Here is an 18,367-nt window from a genome sequence, read left to right as displayed (position 1 = left end):
GTTCCTCTCAGAGCCCACAGTTCCTTCTCAGAGTCTCTTGCTGCTTTACAGAGACTCAACCTAATCCTTTTAAATAAAATTATGGGAGACAATGCCAACTTGGCTCTAAGATTCAGGCTATTAATTCTATATTAGGTTCCTGATTAGTATATCTGCCTCCTCCAAGTCTGAGCCTACAGTTCCTTCTCAGAATCTCTTGCTACTATAGGGAGACTCACCCTAATCCTCCTAGATAAAATTATGGGAGACAATGTGAACTTGGCTCTCAGATGCAAGTTGTCAATTCTATATCAGGTTCCTGTACATCTCAGGAGGAATCTTTTTTTTTTCATGATGTCATTGAGAATTGTCAGTAGGCAACTAAAGACTTGACATTCCTTGTGTTGAAGCAGATGAGCTGTTTCTAGCGATCTACATATTTATTTTCTCCTTTCCTCCTCATCTTTCCCACTCGCTCCCCTTTCCTCCTTAGGAACTATTGCGTTTAAAGAGGGGAAATCAATCCTAGAATTAGGCATGAATTTTGCTCTTTCTTGTTGCAAAGCAAAGATGTATGCAAGAAGTTAGTTCTAAATTTTAGCTATATAGAGTATTAATATGTAGTATTATAGATGTAAACCTGAGAATTAAGTCATTACAAAGTACTTAACACACAAACTTTTAAAGCACAATGTGAAACTTGAGAGCTCTTTTTGAATGTATTTTTCAGAGTGATGATTTGCTAACAGCAAATTTTGACCTAACTGAATAATAATAAAAGTTATGCAATAAACATGAGCTCTATACTTTGAAATGTTTACCATCGGACTAAATAAAAATGTCAGTATTTCTGTACTGGGAGATACAGTAGTTGATATAAGGAATGATTAATATATTTTAATAAGAATTTATACATAATTTTATGGAAAATTATTGAAAGGTTTATGTCATAACTGAAATAATATTTCCTGGTAGGGCTCAGGGCTACGCTATACAAAATGAGACGCTCTTTTGTGTTAGATGAGATGACCTTGTTTGCTAAAGGACTCTTTGCTGAGGTTGGAAATCATTCTCTGTAGGATTTAAGAGAAAATAGCGCAGGACCCATGGTGGTGACTATAAATTGCTCAATCAAGTGGGGAAGGTTGTTAGAGTTAAAAGGAAATGTTAGAGTCAAGTAGTGAGGGCAGAGACATTAGGTCTAAGAAGCAAAGAACTCGCAGTTTCAGATGAGGTTGCCAAGAGGTCCTGAGAAGAGGCCTGTTCTGAAAATTAAGGTCAGCGTCACCATGACAGCTAGCTAAGTTTCCTGAGACCACCATGCCAATTTCCCAGGAAATATATCTGAGTGCCCTTTTTCTTTAAAGAAAAAAAAAACCATATTCTTGTTTATAATGTAGGCCACTGAAACGTGATCTCTAAGGGAGCCTTCGTCTTTTTCCAGGAAAGAGATCTCAGACTCTCTTGTAGATAAGGTGGTAACCAGCTTCAACTGGTAAAAATTATATACACCTTTGGGAGTTGGGAATCCAAAGGGAACTTAGAAGAATTAGCAGTGCTTTTCACTCCTGTGAGGTAACCAGGCAGGTAACTAACACCCAGCAGACAGTCGTAACTAACAAAAGAGGAGACTCGTGGGCAGATGGGGGTGGTTTAAAACATTTCTTATTGGTGGATGTAGTCCACACACAGTACGTGATCACATCCCTGGGTGGGTAGGGGAACACACAGCATATGGGCTGAGAGCTGACTTAGTCTCCCACAGGCCATAGAACCAATACATGTATAACAATTGCCTCAACCTTCGCTGTGTTTGTGCTATGAACCAATGAAAACCCATTGATTATGTCATTGATTAGGTCAAAACTCATTGTAGATTATGTCAAAGTCCTTTTTTTTTTTCCTCACAGGATACCCCCCCTCTTTCCCCCAACTCTTGAAAGTTTTCCTCGTGTTTCCTTAATTTGCCAGATTTACTTAACATCCCTTAAAACATGTGCTGCGCTGCTTCCTACTGTAGGAAGATATACACCCGATATCTTTACTAGCGGGAGAAAGAGAACACGGAGCCACTGTCCCAAGTCAATAATCGATGATGGTGAGCATTTGACTCACCCTGGTTCTCGAGTCATGACTAACTGACTGATTTAATCAGAAGCCACGTTCCAACTCACCTGTACACACAGTGTGCAGCAGACACCAGCCAGTCACTGCTGACAAGAGACGCGCCGCAGAGCAGCCGGTCTGTAGAACTGTCTCGGTGATACAAAGCCACAACCCAGGGCCACGCCCCTGCCTGGGCTTCGCTGCCACCGACGATCTTTGGACCGACTTTCTGAGTCACCTTTTTTTCTCCACATGCTAGCAAAATAATTGAAGAAAGGATAATAATCATTGAAGAAAGGACCTTATTTTTAGATCATTTATTTGGTCACGAAAATTGAAGCGATAACAAAATAGCTTCGAGTGACATAAAATTCTGTCGGGGATTTTAAATCGAGGGCCTAAGAGGTGACCAATACTCACATTTATGATTACATTGCAATAGAATCAAGGAATCTTGGGAGCACTGTAGACTGTAACAGAAAAGAAGCTTTTATTAGTTAAATAGACATTTAAATCTATGTACCAGATGCGAAATTCAGAAGAGTTGAAATCCACAGAAGAAAATGACCCACAGTGGTCAAATAGGACTGTGCTTGTATTCTTGTAATGCAATGTCATGTGATTTTAGGAAAATTATCCAGTATCAATATGGGTGTAATAGAATACAATGTCTTGGGATTTCATGAAGATTATGAGAAACATTTGCTTTGGGTTTTTGTTTTTTATCACGAATTATTTTAATTACAGCAAACTTGGCTTTCACTACTTTCCCATGCCTAGGGAATATGATTCATTGACTCTCGTCTACGTCTAAAACCACTTATAGTGCTAAACCCTGTGTTCAGCATGGTCTCTTTTAACCAAGTACTTGTGACACATCACTGTTGTAAATCCTGCATTTTGGGTTTCAGTGATGAGAGTAACACGAATTGATTATTTTTCTTCTCCACCTTTTGTATATGTGTGTGTGTGTGTGTGTGTGAATAGATAACACATGCTTTTGACAGGCTGTAATTTTTTAGCAATATTAGCATATGACTTTTCTTTCTCTCCTTATTAGCTAGGAAAGTTTTACTTAGAGAAACACCTTTAAGTGTTTACTCTAGTGTTATTCTAGTGCAAAAAAAAAAAAAACAAAAAACAAAAAAACCCAAAAAAACAAAACGACAACAACAACAACAACAACAACAACAACAAAAAAAAAAAACACAGCTTACTTGGAGAAAAGCACCAAACGCCGCAAGTAATCTTGGGATTTAAATTAATTTCTGAGGGATCAGTGGAGAGGTAATGCGTGTTCTGTTCATACTATATATAGCAAGAGACGGTTCATTCTGGACACAATGAGATTGGCTAGTGTTACCGAGATTGGCAATAACTGAAGCTAATGGACTGCTAATGTATGGATTTACCCTTTAATAGGTTTAGGCTATGGCTGGCCATTTCGTGGCAGACATAGCCGAAACTAAAACTGTAAGAAAAAGAACTGATGAAAACCAGCCTCCGTTTCAGTCACTTCAGAGCTTTCCGTGATGGATCCTTCCGTGAGGCTGTGGAATTCATTCTGGAAAGTAAATGAGTGGACTGAAGCTTCCGTTTGTAAAAGAGGCAGACATGTGCATGGAGACTACGGAATAATGACTACGCACAAACTGCGGAAATCACATCACCTGAAATTTGGTTTTCCCAAAGCCAAAAAAACAAAAAACAAACAAACAAACAAACAAGCAAACACAAAAACACCAAAAAAAAGTACATTAAAAAACAAAATTGTTTACGAGGTGTTATACAATTCCACCAGCAGAGGGCAGTGTTGCACCAGGAATCATCACTCACTAGCCTGCCTCTGAGAATATCTCACACATTAAATATTTATATACGTGTGCCGCCCACACATGGAATTAAATGCTTTGCGCTTAAATGAGGTGTGCGTGTTGCTTAGGCACTCTCACTTTGGGAAAAGGATAAAAGAAAAAACACAAAACAATGCTACGTGCTCACTAAAAGCAACTCCTCCGTATTGTTAGAACACGCACGGTAAAGAACATACGACTACATTGTATTATCAATATTCTCTTTTAATATATAAGACAACTTCAATTGGAATATAAGAAAATGTACACTGTTGATGATCAGTATTTTTATATACCTCTATATAAAATGACTCAAAAAAATCTCAATTAACTTTCCTTTTTGATGCCCACATGTGTTGAATGAAAAGTAGCTTACAGAATACAGTATAGGATACTCCAAGGCTCACAAAACCGCCCTTCACATATGCAGTACTCATTAATAAAAATCCATATTCAGAATGGCTTCTAGGACATTGTTACTGGCCTTAGAAAGAGCGAACAATGCCTAAATTATTTTTAATAAAGCACCTAAGCAGTTAATAGCTCATTGCCATTTAACAAGAAATTGCACATTTTCTCTGATAACTTCTTCCTTATTTTCCTCACAACTTTTAGAACAAGGATACCCTCAGAAGCACTATTTTTCCATATTACACTAAATCATAACTACATAACATTAATTAAGGGACTGAGTAAATCAATACGTCTCAATTTTGCCACCTCAGTATAATATGGCCAATTAAGGAAAACATTGAAGACGGTTAGCTAATTGGCTTTTTTGGTGTAATGAAACATAAAGATTGCATCTCTATAAAGTCTTTTTATTCTAATATCACGAATGTAAGTATAGTAGTGGCACAGATATTAGCTGAAACTGTCACCTGGCCCCCTACACCTTTGCAGCAGGTCCCCCACAATCGAAGCAGGCACTGTCTCCGGCCCTGGATGCCTGTCCCCTACCTGAGCTGCCTTGTTGGACTCAGTGTGATAGGACACACTTAGTCCTGCTACAATTTGATCTGCTAGCGCAGCTTGGTGCCCAGGTGTGTGTGTGGCCTTCCTATCTCCTTAAAGCAGGGAGGGGCCATGGGGGAGGGGCTCGTGAGGATGAGCCTGGGGGGAGGAGGGGGGCTGCAGGATACAAAGTGAATAAATAAAGAAAAAAAAACGGAACAATATGGTTCTTCTCTGAAAGAAGCATTCAATTAATTTGAACGCCTTTAAACTTCTTCTCCTCTCTCTCTTACTAATATTTACACCTAGGAAACCCGAATGGGCAGCATCCGGGCTGGAGAACCGCGAGGTTCACACCGCCTCCTTAGAAAGGACACTGGGAACCCCGCGTGGCAACTTCCGCGTGGTGTGGCGCAAACGCACCGGTTCTCCTCTCGTCAACTCTGAAAGAAAACACTCAACCCCAAGTGCCTTTCATTGACACTAAAATGAAGTCCATACAAATGTGTTTTATTACTTGAGGTTTCGGGAGGGCCGACTTTGATGGAGAGTGGGGTAACCTGATGCTGTTTTAGCGTCACGTCTGTTAGTACTGCTCATAGGACGCTAACTCTTAGAGGGCAATTTTGATGCCTCCTTGCAGCCATTTCTCATCCTGAGTTTGTCTGTAGTAGGATTATAAGATTGTGAGGCCAATTTCCTCAATTTCATACGAAAATCACCACTAATGCCTGAATGGGAGAAATTACATAATTCACATACTTTTGAGTAGAGGAAGGATGCTGAATTTTTAATACTCCACAAAAAGTTTATAGGGTAAGATCTAACTTAAAATAGCGAAAAAGATACAATATAGAACTAATTATATTATTTTAAAATTATTTTCATATTTACTTGCTGAGAAAGATATTTGATTCTCATGTAACTCCTTGTCTTTTGATGGTTGTCTGAGGTGCATTTATCCTATTTACTCTAAAACGTACAATTTATTTACATGATATTTAGAATATGAGCTTTAGACTATGAGAATAAGAACAGTATTATGGTAAATCACTTTCCTCTCTATGTCAGATTAGTAATGGCTTGCAGTTTATTACACTATCTTATACAAATGAAGATCAAACAATCCTATCAGGAAAAAAACCCAGATGTTGCTTGACATTACACAAATAAAAGAAATTGAATGATTTTCGCATGTATGTGGTCAGTATGTAGTGCCACTGATATATTACTGGCTTCAAATCATTTTTTATCTATGTACCAAATAAAAAGAAAACATCTTAGTACCCACCAAGGTGTCGGTATCAAGCTTCCGTTGGGGGCTTGGCTTACTTTCACAAATGGTCCGCCTCCAGCAGATAATATTGGCATTGATGAGTTTGGACTCCTACGGTAGAATAAATGACATAGGAACAGGAGATAAAATTACTGACAATAACAGGCTACATTTAAAATCATTTAATGATGCATACATTGAAGTAAATTATGTTAACACTTGGGAGAAGCAGAGGGAGGGGAAACTGCGCAGGACATATTGAATAAGAGAAGAATCCGTTTTCAATATATATATCAAACACTATTATAGACCATTAGCAAAATTATTACTAATGACTTTAAATATAGCCAATTTTTGGGAAATGACGTTAGTACTTGTTTGAATATCCTACATTATATCACAAGGTTGCTGCACATTTCTCTTGAGGATCTGATTCCTGGTCTGCGTTTTTTCTTTTTGGTGTTTTGGTGTTATTAAACGAGATGTGAATAGTTTAATAGATCAGCTCATATAAAATTTGAGTTAAATTTGAATGAGAAAGGTAAATACGTTGCTCATGACTTAAACCTTTCTTTAACCAGGTATAACTCATCTTTCAAGAAAATCAAATCGCCCAAGGACTATGTAGAGAAATAAGATTTTCACAGTTTCGCTTTCTAGCTTTCTCTTTGCTTTTGTTACTTCATCAAATTTAAAGTCAAAGCAGTTCTACATCTAAGGAAGAAGACAGTGGGTGCTCTGAGGGTGTCCACAGCCTCCATCAGCAGGTGCCAACTGGAGAGCCACCACCGGGCAACAAAAGACACCTACATGTAAAAAGGCACCAAATCTTCTAGGCTACAACCTGTTTTATCTGCACATGTGCTGTGAGGCTTAGAGAAGGTTCCTCTTAATTAATTTTACTTGTATTTTTAAAATTTAGCTAAATTTAGTTAAATTTCAATCCCAATCTTTTTTTTAGTTCTATTATTCAATCAATATCTTAGTATTATTATAAAACTATGCCTTTAAATTTGAAAGTCAGTGGGATGAACCTGGAAAGGGGAAGACTGATGGTTAAAAGTGATACAATATGCATATGGGAAATTGGCAACAATTAACATCATCATCATCATCACCATCATCACCATCATCATCACCACCACCACCACCACCACCACCACCATCATCATCATCACCATCATCATCATCATCTTTGCCTCTGGATTCTGGGTATATTAATTTTACTGTTATCTATGGTTGTTAGGAGACAATGTGGTCTTTACCTACTGAAATAACGTGTTGAATGAGGTCTGTTGCCTCTCCAGAATATTTAATGCCTCCCCTGGAGGCTAACAAACAAGAACAGTGTGTTTGGGAAATGGGCCAGGAGCACCCAAAATTCTTATATTCAGTGAAAAGAAAAAACATTGTTGAAAGGGCAGTTCCTCTTCTTTCCAAAGCCTTCAACAGACTAAACATTTATTCGCTGCCTTCCAGCCACTGAACCAGAAGTTGGGAAAATAGCTGCTCTGTCTAATATCCCAATATTTGGTATATTTCACTTTCATTTGATAAGCAGATCAGTGTAATGAACGAACACAATAAATTAATTAAATGAAATATCAAGCAGATTTACCGAAACAAAGACAAGCCTTGCAATTGTTATTTTCCCCAACCACATGAGGAGAAGAGTTATTTCATTTAAATAGCTACGTGCGATGTATTTGGCTGAAGCTTAGAGAAAGGGGCAGAAGCCCACGTAGACGGTTAGGGCTGCTTGAGTCATAAAAACGTTTACGGATTTAAAATAGTGACAGGCGAAGACGCACACATTTGTGTGAGAGAAAGAATGGATCCAGAGCTTTACACTGAGTGTGGCTTCTGAGATCTCACTGCACTGAGGTTCAGCGTCAGGCATCTTGAACATGAGGAGCCTTATTTGTTCCGGTTGGCTTCAGGCTCCAGTACTGGAACTGGTTAGTACACGTCCATGCCGGGAGGGCAAAGTCCACGGTGATCATTTCTCTCTGATCTCTCCTTAGAGCGCTTTCTTCACGTGTTTACTCAAGTTAGGATTCCTTATTCTGCCTACCTGTTTGCCACCTTTGGACATTTTTCTAAGCAGTTCTCTAAGTCTCTTGTCTTTCCGGAGACATTGTCACAGTGTTTTGTCAACGGTAGCAGCCTGTCACTCCAGAAAATTAGAAATTAAAACTATAAACTACCCAGAACCCCTTCAGATCAATGGGATCAGAAAGTCAGGATGCCGGCCCAGCATGCGGCTGTAAGAAACCTTTCAAATGATCCTAATATTTGCTATAGAAAGGTAACAAGGCAATGGGTAAATAAAAACTCTGTTTATTAAAGTAGTACACAGTTCTGTCTTTTTTGCTTACAACTTGATTTCTAACTGTTTGAATTTCTTTTAATTAATGCATAAAATGGAGAACACCAAGACTTCTTTATTAAAATGTAGTGCCGACATTTGGCTATTAGATAATTCAATTTCCCTGCCCTTTCCCTGTTCCTCTGGAATTTCTTTGGGGTAGGACTAGAAAAGACCTATCGGTATCGGTTAGAAATCTTAATAAAAATAGAAAATATTAAATTATGATTTTTATAAATATTTTAGTCTATTTATTACATATCTGCTATCGGTGATTCATGGTGAGACTGTGCTTAATGACTTTAGCACATGTATTCTGAATGAGAGGAAGGCTAGAGAATGACCTTTAAGAAAACTAGACACATGTTTTTCCCTTAGGGATCTCAAAAATGATGTTCCCTCGTGGTGTTGGCGCTGCCTACAGTAGTGGAGATGATGCATTCACATGGACAAAGGCACATGCTCTTTTTTTCCATGTGATTGAGATGAAAAGAAAATAAAGTAATAAAGTACATATAATTCTGTAGCTATATGGACAGAGTCTTGCTCTGTACCTGAGGTTGAGACTAGTCATCTTAGTTAACCTTAGGCTTTCAATACTGTTGAGTATTGGGTTGAGTATTGAGTGCTAGGATTACAGAGACTCAGCATCATACCCTATTTAGTTCACTCGAAAACAATGTCCCTTTTCAACAACAATCTGTAAAATATTCATGTGCGCACACTTTCATGTTTAATATTGACATCACAATCCTAAAAACATTCTATAAAGTTTTCCAGTTTATATTTCTATTGGGGAACTTAATTAGAAGTAGACTGTGTGGATTTTAAAATCCTGCCAACTTAATTTTATCCTTTCTCCCTAGAAATAATTTATTTAAGTCTGATTCATGATAAATAGAATACAAAGCAGCACATGTTTAAGAAACACTATTGGTTAACCAAGGACAAAATAACAAATAATACGTGGAAAATAAGACATTTGCAACTCTATGCGATTCCATTATTCATTTTTGAAAAATATTTCTCATAGTGTATTAAATTGAATTAAGAGGACCACTATAGTAGGTTATATTTTGTTACACCACAAGAAACAATCATCGCTAATTACAAGTAGTTAACATATTTTTTCTCATAATTTCCAGATTTATTCATTTTGAGAACGCCAGAGCCCATTTCCACAAGTGTCTAAAATAACTAGAGATTTAGTATCACAAAGATCACCACACAGCTTTACTCTGTTGTTTATATAGTAGTGTCTCCTAGCAACCTATTTCTAAATCATTATTATAGATTTTATGGCTTATATACCCTTCAAGGGCTCTCCTGACTTCAGGAAAAGTCCATTCTATGCGAGAAGTATATACATACAATCATTATTACTTTTTAGGTCACGGATGGAATATAAAAATATCCTTATAATGGAGTTCTAGGGAAGAGAAAAAGAAGCTGTCCCTAGGCCGCTTCAATGGTATTCCGTCTTCAGGCACTCTTCTCAGTCCCTGCTTAGGTTACCTCTTTTTTGTCTTGCTACTCAGACTGCATTTGCTGAGATAAGGATTCTTCCCTGCAGCAAGAGCTTAGATAGAGATGTTTTAAGCCTTTGGACACACTGAAGCTGAGGGAATAACAATGCACGCTGCAAATGGTGCAGCCGGACACCGTAGCTCATTTCACACCCCGAAAGCTTTAAGCAATGAAAAGAGCCAGGTGGGATTAAGCTAAGAAGGCTTTCAGAGAATGAAGGTCTTTCTCTTCTGATTGGAGAGTAAGAAGGGGATTGACTTGGCAGGACAGAGTTCAGGACTTTTATAGATGAGGATTGGTGGGCGCAAGAGAGTCAGAAACAAAGTATCCCGCTCGCTCTGAGAGTCTTCAACACTGGCCCTTAAGTAACGCCATGTCTGACCTGGGCATAATTTAATTTCATTCATTTACTATATTTATAGCAACAGACCTATCACTCACCCAAGAAAACTTTTCAAGAGTAGGAAAACGTATTGAATTTGAGATTTTTTCTGACCTCAGGTCTTTAAAAGTTTGCGACACGTGCACAGAAGCAAAGAAACGTCAATAGAAAAGTTGTCTTGACCCAATCAATCCCTTTTTTGTGAAGGGTACCCTACTCCTGGAAAGAGAGAAATCAATGGGCCAAGCTTGCCACAGCTCTCTGTTATCTTACAGACAGAAGTGATGACGCCTTCAGGAGCTTGACAAGGAGGCAGGGTCCTCCCTGGACATATCTCGAGTACCTCATGCATCATGGGTCTCTTCTGCCTTCATTCTCTCAAGGGTTACCAGTCTTATTTTAATTAGATTTATTTATTATTTATGTTTTTGTTGTGCACATATTTTCAGGGAGGCATGTGTTTGTGTATGTGTGTGTGCTCATATGAATCTGCTAAGCCAGACGACTGGTGCACACCTCGGCAAATCATCTCGACCTATGACTTGTTGGCATTCCTTGCCTATGTCCCTTGACCAGCCCCAGGAGGTAACAAGTGATCAGAGATGAATCTTGGGAAGCTGGCAAACTACTGCAGCTCATTAGCCCTTCATTATTTTTAATGAAGGCGCCCTCCATCTTAAAGCAGGAGAAAGCGGGTGTAAGGTGTATGTCAGGAAAATCACATGCTTTTGGTAAAGGTATAACATTCACTGGAATTGCTTAGATAGTCATTTTAATAGAGTGAAATTTATTTTTCCAACAGCTTGTTCAAAGCTTCTTCCACTCCACCTTCTCTCTCTCTCTCTCTCTCTCTCTCTCTCTCTCTCTCTCTCTCTCTCTCTGTGTCTCTCTCTCTCTGTCTCTTTCCCTCTCTCTCTCCCTCTCTGTTTCTCTCTGTCTCTGTCTTTCTCTCTCTGTCTCTCTCCCTTTCTCTCCCTCCCTCTCCCTCTGTGTGTATCTACAGTTATGAGTTAAAGCTTTGACTACGTATTTGAAAATTATCAGGACCCTGGTAGACAAAGTACAAACAGAAACAAGACGGAGTCTATGAAGGACTCTGATAGAAATCACATACAGGAACCAGAGTAATGCCTGTCAACTTATCAAGCAGGTATAAGATACCAGTTTTAATTTCAGATTTTCAGTACCTCGTGCCAAATTGTGGAAATAAATTAAATGTGTGTTTGCATGGCATCGTTCATTTTATTTTTGAGATTACAATATAATTACAACAACCATTCCTTCCTTTTCCTTCTATTAAGTATGGCAACAGTTTTTATAAACACCTTGAAGTAGAAAAACACTGATAACAAGTCTATTTCTTGTCCAGTTTTGAGAATGACAGGATAAAAAAGACTAGTGTTGCATGTAAGGTAGAGAGATACATTGCACAGGACTCTGAGGAGAGTTAGCAAGCCCTCCCAAAATGTCTACTTAGAAAATAAATGACTGAATCTCAGGGTTGTTTTGACTTGTATTTCCCTAATGACTAAGGATGGTGAACATTTCTTTAGGTGCTTCAGAGCCATTCGAGTTTCCTCAGTTGAAAATTCCCTGTTTATCTCTGTATCCCATTTTTAAAAACAGGGTTATTTGGTTCTCTGGAGTCTAACTTCTAGAATTTTTTTAATATATTGGATATTAGCCCTATACTGGATGAGGGATTGGTAAAGATCTTTTCCCAATCTGTTGGTTGTCATTTCGTCTTATTGACAATGTCCTTTGTCTTACAGAAGCTTTGTAATTTTATGAGGTCCCAATTGTCAATTCTTGCTCTTAGAGCATAAGCCATTGGTGCATTGTTCATGAAATTTCCCCCTGTGCCCATGTGTTGAGGCTCTTCTCCACTTTATTTTTCCTATTAGTTTCAATGTGTCTGGTTTTATGTGGAAGTCCTTGATCCACTTGGACTTGAGCTTTGTACAAAGAGATAAGAATGGATCGATTTGCATTCTTCTACATGCTAGCAGTCAGTTGAACCAGCACCATTTGTTGAAAATGCTCCTTTTTCCACTGGATGGTTTTAACTTCTTTGCCAAAGATGAAGCCCCATAACTATGTGGGTTAATTTCTGGGTCCTCAGTTCTGTTCCACTGATCTACCTGCTTGTCTCTCTACCAATACCATGAAGTTTTTTTGTTGGTTTGTTTGTTTGTTTTTTGTTTTTTAATCACTACTGCTCTGTAATACATCTTGAGGTCAGGGATGCTGATTCTCCCACAAGTTCTTTTATTGCTGAGAATAGTTTTTTTATATCTTGGGTTTTTTTGTGATTCCAGACGAATTTGCAAATTGTTCTTTCTAAATCAATGAAGAATTAAGTTGGAATTTTTATGGGGATTACATTGAATCTGTAGATTTCTTAAAGAAAGATGGCCATTTTTACTACATTAATCCTACCAATCCATGAGCATAGGAGATCTTTCCATCTTCTGAGATCTTCTTTGATTTCTTTCTTCAGAGACTTGAAGTTTTTGTCATATATATTTTTCACTTACTTGGTTAGGTTAGAGTCACACCAAATTATTTTATATTATCTGTGACTATTGTGAAGGGCAACCCTGCATTTCTATCTCACACCAGTCAGAATGGCTAAGATCAAAAACTTAGATGACAGCAGATACTGGGTAGGATATTGAAAAAGAGGAATATATCTCAATTGTTGGTGGGATTGCAAGTTGGTAATAATAAGCTCGAAATAAGTCTGGTGGTTCCTCAGAAAATTGGATATAGACTACCTGAGGACCCAGCGATACCACTAATAGGCATATACCCAGAAGATGCTCCTACATGTAATAAGGACACATGTTCCACCATATTCATAGCAGCCTTATTTATAATAGCCAGAAGCTGAAAAGAACCCAGATGTACCTCAATAGAGGAATGGATACAGAAAATGTGGTACATTTACACATTGGAGTACTACTCAGCTACTAAAAACAATTAAATTCATGAAATTCTTAGGTAAATGGAAGGAACTAGAAAATATCATCCTGAATGAGGTAACCTAATCACAAAAACAACACACATGGTATGTACTCGCTGATAAATGGATTTTAGCCCCAAAGTTCAGAATACCCAAAATATAAGTCATAGACCACATGAAGCTCAAGAAGAAGGAAGACCGAAGTGTGGATACTTTGGTCCTTCTTAGAAGGGGGATCAAAATACACATGGGAGGAGATACAGCGACAAAGTGTGGAGCAGAGACTGAAGGAAAGGCCATCCACAGACTGCCCCACCTGGGATCCATTCCATATACAGTTATGAAACCAAGACACTATTATGGATGCCAACAAGTGCTTGCTGACAGGAGCCTCGTATAGTTGTCTCCTGAGAGCCTCTGCCAGTGCCTGACAAAAACAGAGGTAGATGCTTGCAGCCAACCATTGGACTGAGCACAGGGTCCCCAATGGAGGAGTTAGAGAAAGGACTGAAGTTGCTGAAGGGGTTTGCAGCCCCATAAGGAGAAACAAATATATCAACCAGATGCCCCAGAGCTCCCAGGGACTAAATCACCAACCAAAATTACACATGGTGGGACGGACACATGGCTCCAGGTGCACATGATCAGAAGATGGCCTTTTGGGACATCAATGGGATTAGAGGCCTTTGTTCCTGAGAAGGCTAGGGGAGTCTCCAGTGTAGGGGAATGACAGGCCAGGGAAGGGGAGTGGGTGGGCTTGTGAGCTGGGGGAGAGGGGATGGAATAAGGGATTTTTTGGGGGGAAAATGGGAAAGGGGATAACATTTGAAATGTAAATAAAGAAAATATCTATTAAAAATTTCAAAATAAGAAAAATAAGAAAATGAATGACTAGCTCCATTTCCAAATAATATTTTCTAAATATTAATTTTAATGATAGTTAAGGCAAATCTCATGTGCACGGATTAGTCTGAAACTTTGGTTCTCCTTCTGAGCGAAAACCAATGGATAATTCACCATTCCCTTTAGCATTACTCTCACCTCAATGTAAAAACAAAATAAAACAAAACAAACAAACAAAACAAAACAAACAAACAAACAAAGAAAAACTTTTTTACTTTCATCAAACACATAAAAATTCCTTTTAACTTATGGATGCTCTAAATGAAATGGAATTAAAATGTTTAATACAAGGGAGTCAATGCTGAGGAATTCTTTCTTGTGTGGTTTTTGCAAATCTGTGGGGAATTGCAGTTCAAGCCCAGTCTGCACAAATAACCTTGAGAGAATACAGCACTCACTTAAAAAATTGGATCCTAAATGTAAAAACACATCATTTAACCATACTACTTTTTTCTATTTCCATATGCCAGTCTAGACAACTCTCATTAATGCTTAATGTCCTTTCAGTTATTAAAGCACTAAGGAGACTAATAAGCCTGGATAGAAACAAAGATTAACATCTTTGCACAAATTACCTGCATCTTTTCAGAAGAAGCAAGTACCTGGCTTTTCTCAGAAATATTGCATCTAAGGCAATGGACCATGTCACTCATCCCTCATTTTCTATGCTGGAGGACCCTGTCTCTTGATCTCCATGTCTCCCAGCAAGAACTGTGACCCATAGGAAATGAGGTCAATGGACCAGACAGTAGAGTCTGGTTGGGGATGAGATAACATGTAAATAATAGGACTTGGTGTTGTAGAATTGATTTATATTCACTCAACTCAGAGCAGTCCCTTGAAAGCCTTTGCTGATATGCCCTAATTGAGTTCAAGTTTTCTCCACCACATTTTAAAATAATATGCAGTAATTTTCTGTTGGCGTGTTTATCCCCACCATATAAATATGTAAAACCAAATCATAATTTATTCATTCGTGGACCTGATTTAATATTATCACTAATGCTTTTATTCTGAATCAGGAATAACCAAAATATACGTACAAAATTTAATGGCACTAAAGACACATGCATTCATTCTAGTACATGCTATTTTTCATCTGTAAAAAAAAAAAAGTCACTTCATCTCATATACTTTAATTAAACATTTTTTTTTGTTTTTTCACCTTTGTAATTATATAATTGCAATATCTATCCCCTCTCTTCCAACCATTCTAATCCCTTCAAATACTTCCTTGCTCTCTTTCAAATTCATGATCTCTTTGTTTATTGCTATCACACAGACTTATATGCATGTTCACATGCATGTGCGTATATATCAAACTGAGATGTTGATCATTTAGATTTTCATAAAGAAATGAAGCACTTGCATCTTCTATAAAGGAATTGAAATATGATTCACAAATCATAGCATGAAGATTCCTCATATTTATAACCCTGGAGTTATGTCAAAATTCTGGTGATGTTCAGAGGCCCTGGTTTGGGAACAAGGTAAACTCATCACTATCTTCTGCTCCATTTTTTGCGAAGTGAGTCTATTAAAGAGATACTCAGCTTAAAAAGCTTTTAACAGTAAAAGCGAAGTCTTTCTACTATTTTCAGTTGCCTGGGCTCACTGAAATTGTTAGTGAGCTAATTTATTGTTAATGCATGAATCCAGAATAAATGTCACAATCCAGTGTTTTAACTGAAGTTAGAAAAATGAACAAATTATCAACTCCTATATTTTTTGACTCTTCCAAAAGAAAAAATGACTCCTAACATTATTCCTGCTACAACCCTAGCATTCCAAAGTTCTTTTTGCTAAATCCTTCCTAAATTGAAGTGATTTTCTTACAATGAAATCTGTAATATATTTTAAAAAGAATGGAGCCTACATGTACATGGAAATTTAGAATACATGGAATATTAATTGATACTCATAAATAATCAAATTGATCATCATTTACATAGTATGTATGATAAAACTACCTTCTCACCTTAAATTTTTTGGATTTAGCAGAGGCCCAATATGAATGTACGTAATCTGAGAAGATAAGAGAAACTAGAAGGCGTTGGAGAGATGGCTCAGTGGCTAAGAGCACTGAGTGCTCTTCCAGAGGTCCTGAGTTCAATTCCCAGCAACCGCATGGTGGCTCACAACCATTGTAATGGGGTCTGATGCACTCTTCTGGTGTGTGTCTGGAGACAGTGACAGTGTACTCATATACATTAAATAAATAAGATAAAAATCTTTTAAAAAAAAGAGAAACTAGAAGCTTTCATTAAAAGCTCCAAGAGTTCTCACATGCCTCTAACATTTCACATGAGCTAGCACATTATTATCCACTACCACCTTGCATAGTGGATGAGCTAGGTCTCATCAAGGCATTATTACACAATAGGAGTCTCCTAGTCAGCCAGCAGTCACACGGTTTTATAGCATAAGCTTGAAACTTTACTACTGGTTAGTACCTGTGAGGGTATTATCAGGAAGACTACATTTTTTTTTGAGTTCTAAATAGAAAATCTATGTGGTACAGGGACTATGTTTTCTTCTGGTTGATTGTTTGTTTGTCTCTTTATGTAATCATGAATGACCTGGAGCTTACTGTACAGACTGGACTACGCTGTTGTTAGAAGCAATCCTCTTGTCTTTGTTTTTCAAGCAGTGATAATGTATGCACGTGCCATCACACATGTCTGAAAATCTTTTATGTGAACTACAAGTCAATCAAAGCAAAGTATACTTTATTAAAACACAAACTTCATATATAGATTAGGAAGTCCATGAATTTATTTTTCCTCCTTAACTGTACTGGCTGTTTTTGTGTCAACTTGACACAAGCTGGAGCTATCACAGAGAAAGGAGCTTCAGGTGAGGAAATGTCTCCATGATATCCAGTTATAAAGCATTTTCTCAATTAGTGAACAAGGAGAAAGGACCCATTGTGTGTGGTGCCATCCCTGGGCTGGTAGTTTGGGGTTCTATAAGAAAGCAAGCTGAGCAAGCCAGGAGAAGCAAGCCAGTAAGGAACATCCCTCCATGGCCTCTGCATCAGCTCCTGCTTCCTGACCTGCTTGAGTTCCAGTCTTGACTTTTTTTAGTGATGAACAGCAATGTGGAAGTGTAAGCTGAATAAACCCTTTCCTCCCCAACTTACTTCTTGGTCATGATGTTTGTGCAGGAATAGAAACCCTGACTAAGACATTCTTCATATCCTTATTGTGAATTCTTTCAAATCACTTAGGTTTACTGACTACTGTTATGACCTTTTGAAAAATCACTTTTGTTCCATTTAAATGTGTTCTTCCCAGATATCAGTTTACCTTGTCACATTTCAGATGTATTATTATTTAGCCTCTCTATTATGCAAGCATTCACAAAGTAGATGTTTGTAACCAAATCACAGAAATACACATATGCATCCAGGTAATAACCAAGTATGTCTTTGTAAATTTAATTATGGTTTGTTTTGTTTATTTATTTTAATTTTGTTTTTGAGATAAGATTTTGTGTAGCCAAGGCAAGTTTGGATATAGCCAAGGATGACCTTGAACTCTCATCTGTAACAAGCACTTACTGTTTCTTTTATAATATATTAGTAAATCACTTAGCCATTCATGGTGAAAGAAATCATTGTATATATGAGTGTGTGTGTGTGTGTGTGTGTGTGTGTGTGTATGTGTGTGTGTGTGCATACGTGTGTGTGTATACGCATATAAATATATATGTAGTTATATGAGTTAATTTCGTTAATTTAGTTCCTCTGTTGATATTTACCTTGTAACATTGTTTTTTTGAGATTCAGAATGATAATGGATAAACTTAATGTATGTTATGGTTTAGAACACAAAACATTCAAAAGCTCCATGTGTTAGAACTTAAGTCCCAATGAGATTCTGCTTAGAGAAGGAGGAGATTATTATAATTGATAGCTATTAGGAGAACAAGAGTCAATTCTCTTTAAGGGTGTGGCTCCTCAGAGGTCTAGTGTACTTCAGTAAGTGGCTTCATAGACAAAAGTCTAGGTATTACTACTTAGATTTGGTGGGATTTATAAGAACAAAAGAAA

At 37.7% G+C, this 18,367-nt stretch overlaps 1 protein-coding gene across 1 annotated transcript in view; it reads right to left on the bottom strand.

The window, feature by feature from the left end:
- Tmprss15 (transmembrane serine protease 15) overlaps nucleotides 1-18,367 on the bottom strand; it is a 123,419-nt gene that overhangs the window by 13,593 nt on the left and 91,459 nt on the right. Inside the window, exons 21-23 of the mRNA XM_052158804.1 lie at nucleotides 6,184-6,279; nucleotides 2,506-2,555; nucleotides 2,154-2,340 (exon numbers count right to left, since the gene is read on the bottom strand). Coding sequence (XP_052014764.1) covers nucleotides 2,154-2,340; nucleotides 2,506-2,555; nucleotides 6,184-6,279 — 333 coding nt within the window. The remainder of the gene's footprint in view (nucleotides 1-2,153; nucleotides 2,341-2,505; nucleotides 2,556-6,183; nucleotides 6,280-18,367) is intronic.

The sequence above is a fragment of the Apodemus sylvaticus genome, chromosome 15 (assembly GCF_947179515.1).
Source record: "Apodemus sylvaticus chromosome 15, mApoSyl1.1, whole genome shotgun sequence".
Taxonomy (NCBI): domain Eukaryota; kingdom Metazoa; phylum Chordata; class Mammalia; order Rodentia; family Muridae; genus Apodemus; species Apodemus sylvaticus.
The sequence above is the reverse complement of the archived record's forward strand: the minus strand, read 5'-3'. Positions and strand labels throughout refer to the sequence as shown.